We start from the raw sequence: 20568 nt of genomic DNA, 5'->3' as shown, positions 1-20568 counted from the left end.
TATCATTATGTAATGATCTTTGTTGTCTCTTATTACAGTTTTTGGCATAAAGTCTGTTTTGTTTGATATAAACATAGCTAGCTCTGCCTTTTTTTGATCTCCATTTGCATGGAATATCATTTTTCATCCCTTCACTTTCCTTCTGTATGTTTCCTTAAAGCTGAAGTGGGTCTTTTATAGGCAGTATGTAGCTGGGTATTGACTTTTTAACCACTCAGCAGCTGTGTCTCTATTGATTGGAGAATTTAGTTCAAATACACTTGGAGTAATTATTGATAGGTGGTTTGAGGGCTCGTGTCTCAGGTGGGAGGCCTTAAAACTGGGGTACTAGAAGTGTGGTCCAAACCCTTCACTCTTCAGGGAGAAGTTGGGATTTGGGAGTTCCCCTTCCACTTGTATGACAATGTCCTGGGGGTAGGGAGTGAGAGTGTGTCTTAGCCTTTCCTACCTGTTTCGATGTGGATGTTTTCGCAGTCACTCAATGTATGGGAGTCACTCAGGTAGTTTCTGTATCTCCAGAAGGGAATTGCTCCACCTGTAGCTTTACATTCAGTATCTCCATGAAAGGAGAGAAATTCAGGGACCTCTTATGTTGCCATCTTGGTCTGGAATTTCCCTGGAGTATTTTTCAGTCACTCCATGAATCTTCCTTCCTTATTGTCTCCATCTTCCTTTTCCTCCCTCTCTAAAACATAAAAAAGAATGCAATTTAAGTTCTGATTAATCCCATGTATTGCCCCATTCAACGAGTGATTAAATATCTGAGTTCTTAAAATTTGATTGCAGTGTCGAAGTTACATTTGCGACTTCAGTGTCCTTAGGTGATATCTCTCCAAATGCCTTGTCAAAGGGAGACTGGTTTGTCTACTGGTTAGGCAGTCCTCAGCACATGGAATTATCTTTTTCCTTCTCTTCATCTTAGTAAACGTGACAACCGTATTGTTCTTGCCTCCATAGGGAAAGATGGGAGAGGAACCCACAAGGCAGTCCAAACCCCTATTCTCCTCCTTTTCCTAATGCCCTTTGCATCTATTCCAGTTGTGCTGACAAAAGAGGTCATCATCCCAGCAAGTGTGTGGTGGAGCGGGTCTTCGTCCTTGGCCTCAAGAAGCAGCCATCTTCTGTGACCACCCATTCATCTGGTGAGGAAACAGGTCATTTGTTTTTGTAAACATGGAAGTATCTGCAGTGAAGAGATGATTAGTCCCAAAACTGATGTCATGTGCTCAACTGAGTGGACCCTGTACTTTCTGAAATACACTGGTCAAATACCCAGGTGTCTAAAAGGAGCAAAGCCACCCTGCTTCTCCTCATCGACTGGTCTTTCCGCGAACTATAAGATGTTAACATTTTTCTAAGGGAAATTATTTGGGGCTTGAAAAATATTGTAACTTCTCTGAATATTTTGTTTAACTGTAGCTGTCTGAAGCTGCAGAGAATCGTACCCATGTTTATGGAGTTTCTTAAAAGGATATATCCTTTCTTACCTGCTGAACTTCTTTGTTCCTTACAACTCCTTTTCCACCAATCTTGCACTCAAAATGATAGAGGGTTTAATCTTCAAAAAATTCATGGAAGTCCATGGGTAAAAGTGCTATTCAGCTGGATTTTCCCACATGGGGCTTAAGGTTTTATGACCAAGTCAGAAATATTTTATATTTGAAAGAAAGATCTTTCTCTCCTAGATATTCATCAAACTTTTCCTGCTATTGTCTTGATATTTAGACGGTAAAGAAGAGCCTGTGGTTTTTACATATTGTACCACAATGTCCACCCTGAGCCTGGAGAAGCTGTCACTGAACATCGGCGCTGACTGGGAGGTCCACATCAAATAACTGTGACGTGCACCCAGTGACGGGCTCAGGAAGCAGCCTGCACCTTTCAGCCTTTCCCTTGGCCTTTTCTGATATTTGTGCTGCGTGCTAATTGACTTCTCTGGCTAACAATTAGCTTTCATTAGGCACCACCTTACTAACAAAAACAGATTTCAGGTTTTACATTTTTAGAGGTACTAGGAATACTTTTTGGGTCAAACACCACCTCATCTCCTAGATGCAGGTAGCCCTGAGACTTTTATAGAGTTCATTAATTTTCCATTGCTTCTTGGACTGTGGCCCTGTGGCCCAATGAGTAGCTTCTCTTTGAGCACAGCTGGATGGTTGTGTGTGTGTGTGTGTGTGTGTGTGTGTGTGTGTGTGTTTAAGTAAACTCTACCCTCAATGTGGGGCTTAAACTCACAACCCAGAAATCAAGAGTTGCATGCTTTACGGATTGAGCCAGCCAGGCACCCTGGATGGATTTGTTATATATGAGATGTGGGCCAAGCCCACTATTTGTGGCCCTTTTGTGGAAGCTTGCCTCAGGCCATGCAGCAGGATCAGTCTGGCTACAGTGGCTGAGCTACTCAGGGCCTGTCTCCAAGGGGACAGCAGCCTCTCATACCCCTTGGTCATCTTTCACCCACTTAGATGTGGGCAAAACCACCCTTTTCTGCTTGCACTGCCTACGCTGAAGCAACAGGGAATTATTCTCCCCTAAAGATTGAAGCACAAAGGATTCTTTTCCCTGTTGTGCTTGTTGGGCTTCAAAGTTCCCAATTAATCTTCTTAAAATCCTAATTTATCTTAATTGTTTTTATTAAATACTGTTTACTGACCACAGAAGATTTGTAACATGAGTAAGCTATATTTTATAATTAATAATAACATGAACACCCATGTCCCCACAACTGAACCTCAGAAATAGAACACAGGGCTGGGATGAGGGTAAGTCAGGCACAAAAACTCTTGCCTTGGGCACAAAATTAAGGGGGTACCAAAAAATGCAATAATCAAAATAAATAATATTTTAGTGTATTTTTCAAAATCAAAATTAATGCAAAAAATAATCCATGATGAACAAAATATCAAAATTTTAAATAAAGACAGGATCAGTACTACTAAGTTTTCTTTCTCCCTTGGTCCCCCATATGGCTTGGCATGGGCTGAAAAGCATTAGGGAACACCAGTTCCTCCGGCTGCTTCCTGCTCTGGAGACACCAGTGCCTCTTCGCTGCCTGTTACTGCATCTGTAGGGCAGCCTCGTGTGCTCAGCACATTTTCATGTTTCCTCCACTGAGCGACTTGCCAACTGCCACCTCTGTGCCTTCTGTGCCCTGGGCCCCATTATCCACCACTTTCCCCCTTCCCATGCAGCTCTTACCATCCATTGAGGCCCAACTCAAATGCCACTTTTCCATCAAGCCTATCTGAATCCTCTGTCACCCCCGCACCCCTGGACCCATGCGCGGTTACTTTGCTCATCTCTGAAATGCTGTTCCACTTATAATGTGCGCTCTCCCAGCATCCTCAGGGCAGTCCCTTAATGTTTCAGCTTTGTCTATCTTGTTCCCCTGCTAGAGTGCATGTTCCTCGAGAGCATATTTGTCTTCTGTCTGCCAGAGCACCATTATACTTGCCTTTCAGTAACCAATGGCTACAATTAGTTAACTGATGGATTTGATTGATTAAAAAGTGGGAATTTAATGTATTTGTTTCCGATTTACTTTTCTGACAGGACTCTTCCCTCCAGATGTAGTAAACATTGTGCATTTCCTTGTGGACACATTGCATTATATCAGTTGAGATTTCAGCTTTGCACCACACCACGTAGACATTCACAGATTCTTTGCTATTTCTGTAAGTCTTGCAATGCAGGAGAAAGGAAGAAGTCTACATTAGCTGAAGCCGTATTTCCCAGCTTCGAACTTCCCTTAGCAACCTACAGTAAGACTTAACCTGAAAACTGGGTGCTTTTACCTAATACATGATGATGGTTTTTAATGGCATGTGAAGCTGAATAATTAAGACCTATCTTTAGATTAACATGTATTGCATTTATTCTTCCATGTAAAATATTTTTTGGAGAAAGGAATGAAACTGCTCTGTCTTGACGCAGAATGGTACTGAAAAGTTCTCCGAGAGTCAGAGTGGAGAGAAATACAGTCTGGGTGCTCATTGTTCTCTGCTTTTACGGCTTCTCACACTTCACCTGCCTCCTGTTTTTGCAGCTGTTACCAGAGCGTTCTGTGGGCATGGGTTGGCCTGCAGGTGTTCAGTTACCTTGTTGGTTGTGGCTAATTCTTGAAATGTGTTCTCAGGAAACTGGATTTCAAGTAAGAATTAGAATTTTCAACAGTTGGGAATGCAAGCTGGTGCAGCCACTCTGGAAAACAGTATGGAGGTTCCTCAAAAAACTAAAAATAGAACTACCCTATGACCCAGCAGTTGCACTACTAGGCATTTATCCACGGGATACAGGTGTGCTGTTTTGAAGGGACACATGCACCCCCATGTTATAGCAGCACTATCAACAATAGCCAAAGTATGGAAAGAGCCTGAATGTCCATCAATGGATGAACGGATAAAGAAGATGTGATTTATATATATACAATGGAGTATTACTCGGTGATCAAAAAGAATGAAATCTTGCCAGTTGCAACTACGTGGATGGAACTGGAGGGTATTATGCTAAGTGAAATCAGTCAGTCAGAGAAAGACAAAAATCATATGACTTCACTCCTATGAGGACTTTAAGAGACAAAACAGATGAACATAAGGGAAGGAAAACAAAAATAATATAAAAACAGGGAGGGGGACAAAACAGAAGAGACTCATAAATGTGGAGAACAAATTGAGGGTTACTGGAGGGGTTGTGGGGGGGTGGATGGGCTAAATGGGTAAAGGGCATTAAGGAATCTACTCCTGAAATCAGCGTTGCACTATATGCTAACTAATTTGGATGTAAATTTTAAAAAATAATAAATAAAACAAGTTAAAAAAAAAAGGCCCCCCCAAAAGAATATTCAACAGAGATTGAAACAAAGCTCTCAAATGCATAATGTGCCAGGAATGAGTTGACAAATCCGTTTAAAATCAGAAAGTGCCCAACAGAAAAACAGGCAAAGGTAATTCATAAAAGAAAGTAAAACAGACAAAATGAGCATGAAGAGTGCTCAGCCTCAGTCATAATCAAAGAAATGATTTTTTTCCCCAACTGGCCAAGATTTAAAGAAGTGAAAATGTCCAGCACTGATATTAGTGTAGCGAATAGGCCTGCTCATGCATCATTAGTGGAATTATAAATAAGGATAATCTACCAGGATGAGTATTTGGCAATAATATCAAAACCTTACATTTGCATACTCTAACCCATCGATTCCACTTTAGATAAACCAGATGAATTGCTCAGAGCTCCTAATTGCAATGTGGTTTACACTGTGGACAACTAGGAATGAGCTAAGTGTTCTTTAACAGGGGACTTGTTAAATATAGCCCTTTCATACTGCAGAATACTGTACAATTATTAAATAACAGCCTTAATGTATATCAACATAGAAGTATGTTTTTGTTAAATGTTTACTGAGTGATTTCATTTACATAAACATTATCATAAACTGAAACTGAGGGACATCCTATACTCTTCAAAATGTGAAGGCCATGAAAAACAACAGGTCTGAGGAAGTGTTTCAGATTGAAGGGGGTACAAAAGAGATGTGACAACAGATATGTGATCCTGGGCTGGAATCTGGGCCTATAAAGGACATTATTGGGACAGTTGGCAAAATTTAGATGGGATCTTTTGATTACATGGTAATTTTCCTAATTTTGAGGGTTATCCTGTGATTACATAGAAGAATTTCCTTGCTTTTAGGAAATGTATACTGAAGTATTAAAGGGTAATGGGTCATCCCATCTCTGAGTTACTCTCAAATCGCTCAGAAAAAAATGTTATTTATGTCTGAGAAAGAGAGAAAGGCAAAATGTATTTAAATGCTATGATTGAAGAATCTAGATGAAGGGTATATAGGAACTCCTTATGCTATATTTTCCACTTTGCTATAAGTTTTAAACTGTTTCAAAACAAAAAGTTGGGCCATATCTCTATAGGATCTAATAGCTTTTAAATGTTTGCTTTCTGTTACTGTAAAAGCTTATAAGCTGTGTTATATAAAATAGGGTGAAGCAAATGGACTCAAAAAAGAAGATACCTTGATTCTGATGCGGCAGACAACTTCAGAATGTTCCTCAGATCTGCTGTTCTCCACCTGAGAAGTGCTGGGCCAAGCCACGTCCTCTACTTCAGGGACACAAACAGCATCCTCTTGTTAGTTAGGATACCAAGGGGAGTTACTCAGATCTAAGGGCTGAAAGCCTTCAGCAGAAGGAAGGAGGGGGAAGGAACAAAAGCAGGGAAGGAATGTGTTTTGTTTTGCAGAACCGGCAGCCAGCCAAGGGGACTCCCCACTAGGTCTTTCACCTGATAGCCTCTTGTGCGAGCCAGTGTAGGCCAGTTTGGACTGTGGACCTGAGCAGAAGCCTCCCTGAGTTGTCCTAAAGTTAACTTTGGCTCATTATAATACCAGATCTCCTCCTATGGGCTGAGTGTTCTGCTGTTTTTCAAACATACAGCGTGTGCACTAGCATGTTGACATGCGAGTTATACGCAGCTGAACCAAAATGCCTAAGAATAGAATATAAGGCTCTTAATATATATGCAAGCTCCCTGCCCCTGCCCCCTAATACATTGAATGAAAGCTTCCTGTACTAACCCCACAGGAAGACAGTACTTTCAGAGCTATCTGTCTTCTTACTTGTCACAAGTAATACAAAGTTCTTTGTTTTCAGCATTTCCTTGGGTTGTGTTCAACTTAATGCACATCAAGCGGCAACGCCCTTGAGTTCAGTTACACTCTGAGCAGCAGGCCAGCAGCCCCTGACCCTACACACCCACACTGTGGCAGCACTATATGTTGCTTCACCACAGAGGTCTTAATTGACTGTGGGAGCTGACCAAAGAACCTCTGGAAGGGTTCACACGAAGAAATAGAATACATGTTTAGGGGGGCATTTATTTCGGGCAGATGACTAGCATCGTGGCCAGAGAAAGCCCTTCATGCATTTGGAAGGCCAGTTTGGTCACCGTCCTACTCTTCCCAGATCTGAGTTATCCAGCAGATCCTGGCAGTGGTGGATCTGAGGCTGTCAGTTCCTCAAAGAAGTGATCCCAAGAAGTAGGTTCCAGTTTGGTACCAAGACATTCTCTGAGAATGCCCAAGGAGGTTGGTTGCACTTAGGATTGACCTATAGGACTAATTATGCTCCAGGCACAGCTCACTTCAGAACCAGGTGAACTTCCATGTGTCAGCATCACCAGGACCAATCCCAGATGAGGCCATCCTCCTAACTGCTCCCTAGAGGAGAAAGGGTAGATTGTTGCCAAGAGTTTGTCTTAAAGTTGCGCTGAGCCCTATATCCTGGTTAACTAAAACCCATGAGTCAGATTGCCATAGCCTTAGAGGAGACTGCAACTCTGGAATTTTGGGCTGAGTGCAGAGTTCTTTCACTTTCTCACATCTCTTTCAGTAGCAGACTATCATAATGATAGGCAGCAGAAACACAAACACATAAATATCTGGAGCTTAATGAATTTTTGCCCATAATTGACCATCTTACCTAAGAGCCTTCTGGCTAATGGAATTCCTATGGCCATATCAAGCTTTCCACTCTGCTTTTAAGATTTTCACCTACCAACCCCTCTGAATGCCTTGCGTAAATTCCAGGGGCAGCACCCTAGACTAAAATAACTTCTTAGCCCGGGGCCTAGAAAGCCACCTGCAGCTCCACTGGAAACAGATTACTATATTAACCACAGACAATAGAGGCCATATAACTAGCATTCTAGGTGAAATTGGCATCTGATATCAGATCTGCCTGTCTTATGACCAACCTTGCAAAAGACTGCAGTGCCACAGAAAGGCCAGCCAGAATTCTACAGCTGCTTCTTGACAGTTGTTTCCAGCAGGGCTGTGGTATTAGATTCCTCTCCAATCAGAGCTACAGGAAGGGGAGCCCTCACTATTTATATGCAAGGATCCAGTGTTCTTATGCCTACTTCACATATTAGAGTCCTAGTTATGCGTTTAGTCCCTCCCTGGAAATCAGAAAACCTGGGGTCTAGTTTGGTTCTGCAGTGAACTGAGTGATCTTGCCCATGCCGTTTAATCTCTCCAGGCCTTGGTTTCCTCATCTCTTAAAGAAAAGAGATCATTTCTAAAATTCTGTGACTTTTCCATGATGTCACTGTAAAATTACGGCAGATATCTCGCATTTCCTCAGTTGTAAAATAGCATTAATCAAACCTGCAAAGTTGTCATACAGATTTAAAATATTCTATGTGTGTGGAAAGGAAAAAATAGTAACTTTACTTTGGAGAAACGTGGTAGATACCACCTTAACCAGGTGATCAAGACTGACATCACCTGTGATAAAACACCTCTAGATCCTGTATCCCCAAATGAGAAGGGCGCATGACTTCTATGATACTCTTCCCCCAAATCCATAACCTCAGTCTAATAATATGAAAAACATCAAACTCCAGTTGAGGGACATTCTACAATGTAACACCCAAGTACTCTTCAAAAGTACCAAGTCATGAGAGGCAAAGACTGTGGAACCATCAGAGACTGGAAGACACTGAGGAGACATTACAATGCAGTACAGGATCTTGGATCAGATCCTGTAACAGAAGAGGGAAAAAAACCATTAGTGGAAACACTATCAAATCAAAATATGTCTTGTAGTTTAGTTAATACTATTTTACCAACATTAATTTCTTAGTTTTGATCATCTACCATGGTTACATAAGGTGTAAACACCAGGGGATGCCGAGCAAAAGGTATACAGAAACTCTGTACTATCCTGCAACTCTTTTGTAAATCTAAAATTACTTTAAAATTAAAAGTTTTAAAAACTATATGAAGTGGCTAGCTCACAGTGGACGCTCAATGAATGATGGGTGTTATAAGCAAATGCATTTCCTCCAATAGAGTTGAATCAAAGAAATATTTATTGGGGCACCTGGGTGGCTCAGTCGGTTGAGGGTCCGACTTCGGGTCAGGTCATGATCTCACAGTTCATGAGTTCGACCCCTGCATCGGACTCTGTGCTGACAGCTCGGAGCCTGGAGCTTGCTTTGCTCTGTGTCTCCCTCTCTCTCTGCCCCTAACCCACTCGCATTCTGTCTCTGTGTCTTTCAAAAATAAACATTAAAAAAAAAAAGGAATATTTATTGATGGAAAAGACAGTGATACAAAGCCATTGATTGGCCTTGTTGGTGCAAAAGAAACCATTCCAACCTCAGATAGCGTGTGACATTGCCTGAAATATGTTACAAAAGCTAGTTCTTTATCCTTGACGAGACTTCTGGGAATCGAAATGCACAGCTGTTCATTATCTGCCCTTTGTTCTTGGGCTCAGATTGGATTTCTCCCTGATGGCATGAGGCAGCTGAATAAACCTTGTGTTTGGACCCACTAATCTGAGGGGGTTTCATCCACAACGATTGATAGAGCAAAGTGAATAGCACCTTGCACTCTGTGTTTGATATTCCCATCCTGCTCTGACAATAGGCTCATCTTATCACATACTCAACTTAGTTACTAAGTTACTTAGTTAGACTGCCAAGGAAAGAAAAGTCGGCAGGTGTGTGGCCCAGAGACAGCTCCAACCACAGGGGCAAATTGACCAAGAAATTTTTATTGCATTAGCAAAGCAAGAGAAGGGTAAGAAATTTCTCCTCACATAGGGAAATTTCATTCAACAGATATACAACACATATTTATTAAGAGCTTTCTATGTGCTTAGCCCTGAGAGTGGGATGGGGGCCCAGAGTTTACGATCTTGAGGGCAAGTGGAAAGCTCAATAAGCAGAAACAATAAAATGTGGGTGGGTGCTGTGAATTTAAGAGTATAGAGTAGGGCTGGGACTCAAGCTTTTGATGGTGGAGAAAGGAAACTCCCCCACTTTGCTTTCCATGCCACTGGGGAGTTTGAGAGTGGAGGTCAATCTTTTTAGAGGACTTTTCAGTACAGGCAGATAGGCATGCCTCTGATTGGAGATGCTGTGACCACGTGATGCTGGGCAGACTGCACCTATCCCAGGGATGGACACATGGAAGATATTCAGTAAATAAATCTCGTAGACTGAACGCCGACTGACTGTAATTCAACCTGATCTATTAAATTGGGGTCACCTCTAAAAACAACATTTATTGAGTGCTTAAGACAATCTTGTCACTATCTTAAATGTTTTACATAAATTAAAATTGTTTAATTTGTATGATAACTCAGTAACAGAATGACTATCCACATACCCACTCTATAGGTGAGAGAACTGAGACACAGGAAGAAAGGAAGAGGTAACTCACCTAAAGTTACACAGGCACAGCCAGCAAGCAGCAAGCCCAGGCTTTGAAGCTCGGCAGTCAGCCTTCAGGCTGCCCTCCCATTTTCTGCCTCTCCAAAAGCAGTAGTAAAGGTCCTTGCGCATTTTCTTAGGGGACAGGAGGATAGGCTGATGGTCCCTATAAGCAGTAGCTCCAGACACAGGGCTCCTCAAAGCTGCAACCCCAGGGACGGTGAGCCTGGTAGTATTCCCTATTTCAGCTATCACTTCCCACCTTGTCTCACAGCCTCTAGCCTTGGGCTGATGAGACCGGTCACGTGGAAACAGGCATGGCTACAGTCTAGCACAAGCCTCCACTGAGCCACACGTGGAATGTAGCCGTCTCCTTACGGCCTGGGTAGAAGCTACCACGGATGGGTATAAAGCAAGATGGAGGCCAAGTAGGCAATTCCCTTCCCCAGGGCCACTTGTGTTCTTATCCAAGAGCCCTGATACCAACTCTTTCTGGAATGACATCCCCCAAGACCTGACAGGCAACCTGATTCAGTATCTAGTTCCACCTGCCGACTCAGATGCCTAATGTGTGCCTGCATAGTCCATACTCAGGTGTACTTTTTGTAGCAAATTTGGTCCAGTGTTTATTTTGGGGTGTGGGGAGAGATGAGAGGTGTCTAGGTCAAGTGGGCAAGAAAGACAGGGATTTGTCTCAACTGGGGACTCTGCTGAGTGGCATTTTCCACCCAGACAGTTCCAATGAACGCTGACACCACAACATTCTAGAAGAGATGCCAAACCCAACTGAATAATGTTGATATCCTAGAGTTTTAGAAACTAAAAATTATGTGCTCAAAAATATCTAAAATATTCTCCTGTGAACTCAGTGTCTCACATTCAGCCTGGCTACCTTTTCTTTGATATTGTTCTCCATTCATTCAGTGGCCTATAGTTTGATGATCTATATAGGAGCCGATTCAATAACACATCAGCAGTACTTTGCTAATTTTCAGTGTTCAACTTCCTCAAGTATTCCCCTTTCATTTCCTGACAACACCAGCACTTAATGACAACCCAGAAATGTTCCTATTCAGGTCCTTCTCTGTCCACCACGCAGTCTGCCTGCACATAGCTTCTTTTGCTCTCATACTCATAATCTTTCTTCATGCCTATTTTTAGTTTTCTTGGCTCAAGCTTCTCCAAGCCACTGAAACACAGCCCTCACTCTCTCTCTCTCCCTCTCTCCCTCTGGCATGCATGCTGCCGGTAGGAGCCCCCAGGTAAACACTCCTGCAGAAACCCTTTAGTGCTCCTTCTTCAGGAAAACCTATTTCTTCCGGATCACAGCTCAGCTTTTAAGATGGACATAAGCTGGATGACCTTCTGATGGGCTTTGAGCTTTGAATTTGGATGTGGACATTTTCTCTCAGATGACAGAATCACTCCAACTTCCCCTTTGCCGTTGCTTCCTTTCCTTGAAGGTAGTTCTATCTTGTTTTCTTTAAAAAACCTTTTCCTTCCAAATTTGCCTGCCATGCCAACCGTCATTAGCGCATCGGTGGCCCCACGGACAGGGGCTGAGCCCAGGTCCCCGGGACCAATTCCCCAGCAGGGCCAAGGCAAGACCACCGAGGCCGGGGGCGGAAACCCAAGTGGCATCTATTCAGCCATCATCAGCCGCAATTTTCCCATTATCGGAGTGAAAGAGAAGACATTTGAGCAGCTTCACAAGAAGTGTCTAGAAAAGAAGGTTCTTTATCTGGATCCCGAGTTCCCACCAGATGAGACCTCTCTCTTTTACAGCCAGAAGTTCCCCATCCAGTTCATTTGGAAGAGACCTCCGGTGAGTAGCTTGCTGGCTGCCCGTTGGGCTTTTTCCCCTCCTAGAAGTCCTCCCACTCAGCACCTCCCCGCAGCCCCACGGTGCACATGGGCGCTGGGGGAAGGGTCCTGGCAGAGGCTCCCCAGGGCTCTGCCCTCGACTGAGCCGAGCCCATTCTCACTCTCTTGCTCTCTTTTCCTAAAAAACATCTTGCTTTCTATAAAAGAAATTGGAATTCAGTGTAATCCAGCCTATAAAAGTAAATATCCCTTTCCCAGAACAACAACAACAACAAATTCTTTGTAAGAGTCCTTCAACTTCTAGGGCTAAAATCACAACGAATGACATCTTTAGTCTGCCAGCAGCCATGACTTTCTGCAACAGAGAAGCCCCAGAAAGAGGAGAGGAGCTGGCAAAGATCACTTTTTCATGCACAGAGTGTTAGGATTAGAAGGAGAAATCCTAGCAGCCAGTTTTGTCCACGTACTTCGCCTCACACATGAGAAAATAAAGGCGCACAGAGAGAAGTACATCCAGAGCGAGCATGACAGCCCTGAATAAAATCCTTTCTCTTTAGGTAACACTTCCAGCCTCTGGATTTCATGTACAGTGATCCGCCAGAAAGAAAAGCATATCCTCTTGCCTCCCTTCTCTGATCAGACCACCCATATGACTCTGGTGCTTAATTCAAGAAATATTTATTGGGCATTGGTAGGGCCGGAATGCAGGCAAGCAACAAGGGAGACAGCTGTGGATAAGAAAGACAAGAAGTCCTGCTCTCCTGGAGCCTAGAGTCCTGAAGGGAAGGCTGTCAGGAGATAGCGTTCTGGGTACAGTGAGCTCAAAAGGCAAGAACTAACCTTCCCTGAGGAGATCCTTTAAGCTGAGGCCCCAAGCTATTCATTAACTTAATCAAGTGACGCTGAAGTCCAGTGCTATTCATTAGCCACGTTTTTCTTTATAACCTGAGATGAAACATCCAACAACCCTGTTCTCAGCCCCTGGGTTCCCCCAAGGGCTCCTTTCCTCTCCCGGAAGCCCTGTGGTAAGGCCTGTGACTATCCTGAGTTCTCTCTTTAGAAGAAAGTACTGGAAAGAACATCATTCTCCAGCCCAGTCACCGCCCTGCTGCCAGAGCACTGGGATATGTCCCATCCCTGTTGAAGTATCTTCCGTGACACCGTTCTCCCCTCCCCCCATGCCTTCAGGATAACTCCAGACTCCTGAGCTGAGCTATCAGCCCCTTTCAGGCTGGCACCCTCTCCCCCAGACGGTGACACACTCAGCTCCTCTGTTGTTCCAAGTCTCCTCAGACCTCAAGGCCTTTGCTCATGCTCTCTGTCTGGAATGCCCTTGTTTTTTGTTTTGTTCTATTTTGCTTGTTTTAATATAATTTATTGTCAAGTTGACGGACATGCAGTGTATACAGCGTGCTCTTGGTTTTGGGGGTAGATTCCCATTATTCATTGCTTACATACAACACCCAGTGCTCATTGCAACAAGTGCCCTCCTCAATGCCCATCATCCATTTTCCCCTCTACCCCGCTACCCCCATCAGCCCTCAGTTTGTGTTTAAGAGTCTCTTATGGCTTGCCTCCCTCCCTCTCTGTTTGTAACAAGTTTTCCCCCCTCCCTTTCCCCCACGTCTTCTATTAAGTTTCTCAAGTTCCACATATGAGCAAAAAGTGGAATGCCCTTGTTTTTATCTGATTTGCTCCTCCTCACCCTCTCTCCAGAGCTCAGGTGTCACTTTCTTCAGGCTTTCACATGTCTGTTCCCTATCTGATAACAGGACCTATTCCTATTCAACGCTGGACCCCAGTAGTCAGAGAAGGGCCAGGCCCACAGTGGGTACTCAGCTGCTGGTGGTGAATGAAAACTCACATCTGAGGGCACTGACCATCAAGAGATAAGGACAGCCCAGCATTCCAAGGCTGGGGGTTCCTAAAAGCCTTTTCTAATATTACTACAGAGAAAAAAACCCAAAAACCTTACAAATATTGCTTTTAGTGAAATTATTGGTGGCTTTTAGTCTTAAGAGCTATAATGCTCTAGGCACTACTTCAGTCCTAAAACTGATACTGCCATTGTCAGTGTGACATTAGGGGCACCAAAAGACCTCTTTCCAACTGTGCTCCTACCACCAACACCCCCTCACATACAGTTGAAGTGATTAAAGTCCAGAAAGGGCAATCACACAAGTTGACTGAAATTCAAAGAGTGAAATGATCCCAGAACTTTCTGAAATGTAAAGCACTTATTGGAAACGTCAGTTTTCCCTGCATTCCATAGATGTAGTGACCTTTGTCAGCTTTGAGCAGTCTGAAATGGAGACTATGTCCTACGAGAGACCATTCCTGCTTTTACTATCTGAGGCACAGAATCACTGAAAGCCAATCTGAGCTTTTCTTCATAATCAAGTTTTACTTGTTACAGTTAGATGGTGGTGGTGGTGGTGATAAGGGGAGAATTATTCAGGCCAGCTACAATTCTAGCTAAGATGTGATGCTGCACTTTCAGCTTTACCCTCTTAAAAGAAGAGACACCCAGGCCACCTGTCTGGGCACACCTATAATCTCTTTTCACTCGCCTATGAGTGCTACCCTCACTGCCTTTCCTCTTCTATTGGGGAGCTTCATGCATTGTGTCTCGAGGCCAAGCTATCTGATTCCTCTTGCCCCTATTTCTAGAATCAGAAAGCAAACAAACCATACAATACTTCCCAATTGTTGAGCCAGATTTTCTTGATGACAAACCCCTGGACAGAAGAGAATGGGCTTCTAGAACAGGGCCTCTGGGAAACTGATTACTCTTGCCCAATTTCATCAGGGAAATGCAAATCAAAACCAATGAGATATCACTTTGTCAGAATGGCTAAAACCTAGAAGACAATAAATAACAAATGTTGGTGAGGATGCGAAGAAAAGAGAACCCTTGAGCACTCTTGGTGGGAATGCAAATTGGTGCAGCCACTATGGAAAACACGTTCCTCAAAAAATTAAAAATAGGAGGGGCGCCTGGGTGGCGCAGTCGGTTAAGCGGCCGACTTCAGCCAGGTCACGATCTCGCGGTCCGTGAGTTCGAGCCCCGCGTCGGGCTCTGTGCTGGCAGCTCAGAGCCTGGAGCCTGCTTCTGATTCTGTGTCTCCCTCTCTCTGACCCTCCCCCGTTCATGCTCTATCTCTCTCTGTCCCAAAAATAAATAAATGTTGGAAAAAAAAATTAAAAAAAAAAAAAATTAAAAATAGGAATATCATACAATCCAGTAATTCCACTACTGGGTATTTTTCCAAAGAAAACAAAAACACTAATTTGAAAAGATATATGCACCCCTATGTTTATTGCAGCATTATTTACAATAGCCAAGATATGGCAGCAACTCAAGTGTCTATCAATAGATAAATGGATAAGGAAGATGTGGTATATATGTACATATACATATATATACATATTGTGTATACATATACACACATGTATATGTATATATACATATATACATATACACACATATACACAATAGGCCATAAAAAAGAATGAGATCTTGCCATTTGCAACAACATGGATGGACCTAGAGAGTATAATGCTAAGTGAAATAAGTCAGACAGAGGAAAATACCGAATGATTTCCCTCAAATGTGGAATCTAAAAGACAAAACAAATGAACAAAGAAAGAAACAAAGAGACACATAAACAAAAAAAGAACAAACTGGTGGCTACCTTAGGGGAAGAGAGTTAGGGGATGGGTGAAATAAAGGGGATTAAGGGGTAAAAACTTCCAGTTATAAAATAAATAAGTCATGGAGATAAAAAGTACAATGTAGAGGATATAGTCAATAAGATTGTAATAATGTTGTTTGGTGACAGATGGTGACGGCAATTAACGAAGTGAACACTGAGTAACGTATAGAATTGTTGAATCAATATGTTGTACACCTGAAACTAATATAACACTGTATGTTAGTTACACTTCAATACAAAGAAAAAGCCCAAAATAATAATAAATAAATCATTACATTTTTCAGGTCAAGTCCTGTTAACCACTACAAAAACATCTTTGATTTTTTTTTTAAGATATTTACAAGCATGCAAAATGTGAATCCTTAACATGTCAGACTCTAACTTTTCTCTTCATGAGGAAAACTCATAAGGAAAAATCAGTAAGATTCTTATAATTACAGAAAGGATAATTTCTCTCTAGGAGGGACATGATTGTTGTTTAATGGGGAAAAAAAGAGGGAAAAATGCTAGTTTATTTACAAGAGGAAGGGAGCTAGAACAGAAACCAAAGTGGGGTGGGGGGAAGCAACAGGGCAGAAGGCCACACACTCCAATGTCATCCTTCCACTTGACCTGACACTCAAAGGCATCTTTACTCATGAACTTGTGACATGCCTGAGGCAAGTAAAAAGTAACTTTTTGGTAAAGGGGGAAGTTAGTGTCTTGAGTTACACAGGCAGAATGAGCCAACACACCCAGAAGTCAGAGTGTGGAAAGCACAGGAGTGGGGAAAGAGAGAGGCATCTAGAATCAAACTGCCAGGAGCCCACTGAACTGTGGTGGTGGGGAAAAGGCTCTGCCCTCTCAGAGCCTATGAGGTGGGGGTTCAAGATCTCCAAGGAACTGTGAGACCCCAACTAACACTTGGGAAGTGGTCTGCTTACAAGAAGCTGACACAGGCCACTGTGGAAAACAGTATGGAGCTTCCTCAAAAAGTTAAAAATAGAACTACCCTATGATCCAACAATCACACTACTGGATATTCACCCAAAGAATACGAAAACACTAATTCAAAGGGATACATGCCCCCCTTTGTTTACTGCAGCATTATTTACAATAGCCACGTTATGGAAGCAACCCAAGTGTCCATTGATAGACAAATGGATAAAGAAGAAGCGGTATATATGTACAATGGAATATTATTCAGCCATAAAAAAGAATGAAACCTTGCCATTTGCAACAACATGGATGGAGCTGGGGAGTATAATGCTAGGCAAAAAAAGTCAGTCAGAGAAAGACAAATATCACATGATTTCACTCACATGTGGAATTTAAGAAACAAAACAAATGGGTAAAGGGGGAAAAAGAGAGACAAATTAAGAAACAGTTTGGTACTTACAGAGAACAAACTGATGGTTACCAGGTGGGTGGGGGGATGGGTGAAATAGGTGATGGGGATTAAGGAGTTAACTTGTGATAAGCACCAGGTGGTCTAGGGAATTGTTATATATTATATGTTTATATAATATGTAGTAATATATTATACAAATATAATATAAAATTTATATATGATGTATAAATAATATATTATTATAAATATAAAAATATTTATTGTAAATATAATTATTATAAATTAAAATATATTATAATTATGAAAATTATTGTTATAAATATAAAAATATAAATATATAATATGTAACAATAATAAATAATAACTATATTATATACCTGATAATAACACTTAATACAGTTAACACTGTATGTTAACTGGAATTATTTTTTTAATATGAAATTTATTGTCAAATTGGTTTCCATACAACACCCAGTGCTCATCCCAACAGGTGCCCTCCTCAATAGCCATCACCCACCCTCCCCTCCGTCCCACCCCCCATCAACCCTCAGTTTGTTCTCAGTATTTAAGAGTCTCTTATGGTTTGGCTCTCTCCCTCTCTAACTTTTTTTTTCCCCTTCCCCTCCCCCATGATCTTCTGTTAAGTTTCTCAGGATCCACATAAGAGTGAAAACATATGGTATCTGTCTTTCTCTGTATGAACTATTTCACTTAGCATAATACTCTCCAGTTCCATCCACGTTGCTACAAAGGCCCTATTTCATTCTTTCTCATTGCCAAGTAGTATTCCATTGTGTATATAAACCACAATTTCTTTATCCATTCGTCAGTTGATGGACATTTAGGTTCTTTCCATAATTTGGCTATTGTTCAAACTGCTACTGTAAACCTTGGGGTACAAGTGCCCCTATGCATCAGTCCTCCTGTATCCCTTGGGTAAATTCCTAGCAGTGCTATTGCTGGGTCATAGGGTAGGTCTATTTTTCATTTTCTGAGGAACCTCCACACTGTTTTCCAGAGCGGCTGCACCAGTTTGCATTCCCACCAACAGTGCAAGAGGGTTCCCGTTTCTCCACATCCTGTCCAGCATCTATAGTCTCCTGATTTGTTCATTTTAGCCACTCTGACTGGCATGAGGTGGTATCTCAGTGTGGTTTTGATTTGTATTTCCCTGATGAGGAGTGACGTTGAGCATCTCTTCATGTGCCTGTTGGCCATCTGGTTGTCTTCTTTAGAGAAGTGTCTATTCATGTTTTCTGTCCATTTCTTCACTGGATTATTTGTTTTTCAGGTGTGGAGTTTGGTGGGTTCTTTATAGATTTTGGATACTAGCCCTTTATCCGATATGTCATTTGCAAATATCTTTTCCCATTCCATTGGTTCCCTTTTAGTTTTGTTGACTGTTTCCTTTGCTGTGCAGAAGCTTTTTACCTTGATGAGGTCCCAATAGTTCATTGTTGCTTTTAATTCCCTTGCCTTTGGAGATGTGTCAAGTAAGAAATTGCTACGGCTGAGGTCAGAGAGGTTTTTTCCTGCTTTGTACTCTAGGGTTTTGATGGTTTCCTGTCTCACATTCAGGTTCTTTAACCATTTTGAGTTTATTTTTGCGAATGGTGTAAGAAAGTGGTCTAGTTTCATTCTTCTGCATGTTGCTGTCCAGTTCTCCCAGCACCATTTGTTAAAGAGACAGTCTTTTTTCCATTGGATATTCTTCCCTGCTTTGTCAAAGATTAGTTGGCCATACATTTGTGGGTCCAATTCTGGAGTCTCTATTCTATTCCATTGGTCTATGTGTCTGTTTTTGTGCCAACACCATGCTGTCTTGATGATTACAGCTTTGTAGCAGAGGCTAAAAACTTGAAAAGCCCTAACAAGGGGGCCCCTGGGTGGCTTAGTTGACTGGGTGTCCAACTTTTAGTTTTGGCTCAGGTCATGATCCCAGGGTCATGGGATCAAGCCCTGCATCAGGCTCCACACTGAGGGTAGAACTTGCTTAAGATTCTCTCCCTTTTCCCCTTATCCACTCACTCTCTCAAAACAAACGAACAAAAAGAGAGAAGCTGACACTTGCTTTACCATTTCATCCAAACTTCAAGTCTAAATAATCACCATCAGAACTTTATTAATAGAAGTTTATTATAATATAATAACTTCTATAACAAATAGAAGTTTATTATATTCCCCCAGAATACTGGGAAGATAGCATTAAAACTGCTATCAAAAACTCCTTATAAATTTTAGTATTGTTTGGGATCTTTGGAAACTTTTTCTTTCAGCCATTCCATTTCAAAGTTTCTTTCCTGATGTTAAGATTTTGAAGGGAAAACAGATGCTCCCAGCTCCTTCAATAACCTGCCTATCGTTAGTACCTTTCACAGCGTGAAAGTGCATCCTCATTTCTAGCCAGAACTTTTCCGGCCACAATTTTTGCCCCTTATCTCTGGTCTGATCCAGAAGACAGTGAAACAGTCAGCAGATTTCCTGTACGTAGTAATTCTCCCTGTTCATCAATAATCTCATCCTTCTTTTAATTATTTCAGATCAAATAGTTATAAACCTCCCCTAACCTTCCCCTGTAATATGGTTTTTCCAGCACTGGAGGTGTCAGTGCTATGATCTGTATACAGTCGATCCTCATTACTCCTGGGTTCTGTATTTGTGAATTCCCCTACTCACTAACATTTCTTTGTAACCCCAAATCAGTCTCCAAGGTGCTTCTGTGGTCATCTGCAGACATGTGTAGGGCAGTGAAAATTTTGAGTCGCCCTCCACGCACATTCCCAGATGAAATCAAGGGGACAGTCAGCCTTCTCAGCTTAGCCCTCACACTGTAAACAGGCGTCCTTTTCATAGTCTACACAGTGCCACGTTTTTCACATTTTTGCACTTCTTGTTGGTGATTTCTCTGTTTAAAATGTAAAGTGCTGGGGCGCCTGGGTGGCTCAGTCGGTTAAGCGGCCGACTTCGGCTCAGGTCATGATCTCACGGTCCGTGAGTTCGAGCCCCGCGTCAGGCTCTGTGCTGACAGCTCAGAGCCTGGAGCCTGTTTCAGATTCTGTGTCTCCCTCTCTCTGACCCTCCCCCGTTCATGCTCTGTGTCTCTCTGTCTCAAAAATAAATAAACGTTAAATTAAAAAAAAAAATGTAAAGTGCTTTCTCATGTTCCTAATGCAAGAAGGCTGGGGTGTGCCTCAGGGAGAAAATGTATGTGTTAGATAAGCTTCATTAATGCTTGAGTTGGTTGTGAGGGCAATGTTAATGACTCAATAAAATATGTTAAATAAGGTGTCTTTAAACAGAAACACACTTAAGAGTGTGTATTGATCAGTTGATTAAAATGTGACTAGAGGTCACAGGAATCTAATTCTGTATTTCCTCCAGGAGCAATGGTTCAATATTCACTAATTCAGCATTCACAGGCACCTCATAGAACATAACTACCATAAATAACGAGAATCGACT

At 42.1% G+C, this 20568-nt stretch overlaps 2 protein-coding genes across 16 annotated transcripts in view; both read left to right on the top strand.

Annotated features, from left to right (window-relative positions):
• GANC (glucosidase alpha, neutral C) overlaps positions 1-3524 on the top strand; it is a 75222-nt gene extending 71698 nt beyond the window's left edge. For 13 of the 14 annotated variants that reach the window (XM_045448059.1, XM_045448065.1, XM_045448060.1 and 10 more), the window contains 2 exons: positions 1039-1142; positions 1726-3524. In XM_045448059.1, the coding sequence (XP_045304015.1) occupies positions 1039-1142; positions 1726-1835 (214 nt within the window). In that variant the 3' untranslated portion in view covers positions 1836-3524. The remainder of the gene's footprint in view (positions 1-1038; positions 1143-1725) is intronic. The other variant, XR_006704089.1, reaches the window with a different exon arrangement.
• Positions 3525-11438: 7914 nt separating this feature from the next.
• CAPN3 (calpain 3) overlaps positions 11439-20568 on the top strand; it is a 50381-nt gene continuing 41251 nt past the window's right edge. The window contains exon 1 of one of the 2 annotated variants that reach the window (XM_045448053.1): positions 11439-12061. In XM_045448053.1, the coding sequence (XP_045304009.1) occupies positions 11753-12061 (309 nt within the window). In that variant the 5' untranslated portion in view covers positions 11439-11752. The remainder of the gene's footprint in view (positions 12062-20568) is intronic. The other variant, XM_045448051.1, reaches the window with a different exon arrangement.

Source organism: Leopardus geoffroyi, chromosome B3 (assembly GCF_018350155.1).
Source record: "Leopardus geoffroyi isolate Oge1 chromosome B3, O.geoffroyi_Oge1_pat1.0, whole genome shotgun sequence".
NCBI classification, from domain to species: Eukaryota; Metazoa; Chordata; class Mammalia; order Carnivora; family Felidae; genus Leopardus; species Leopardus geoffroyi.
Note: the sequence above shows the minus strand (reverse complement) of the source record. Positions and strands in the feature narration are given on the sequence as shown.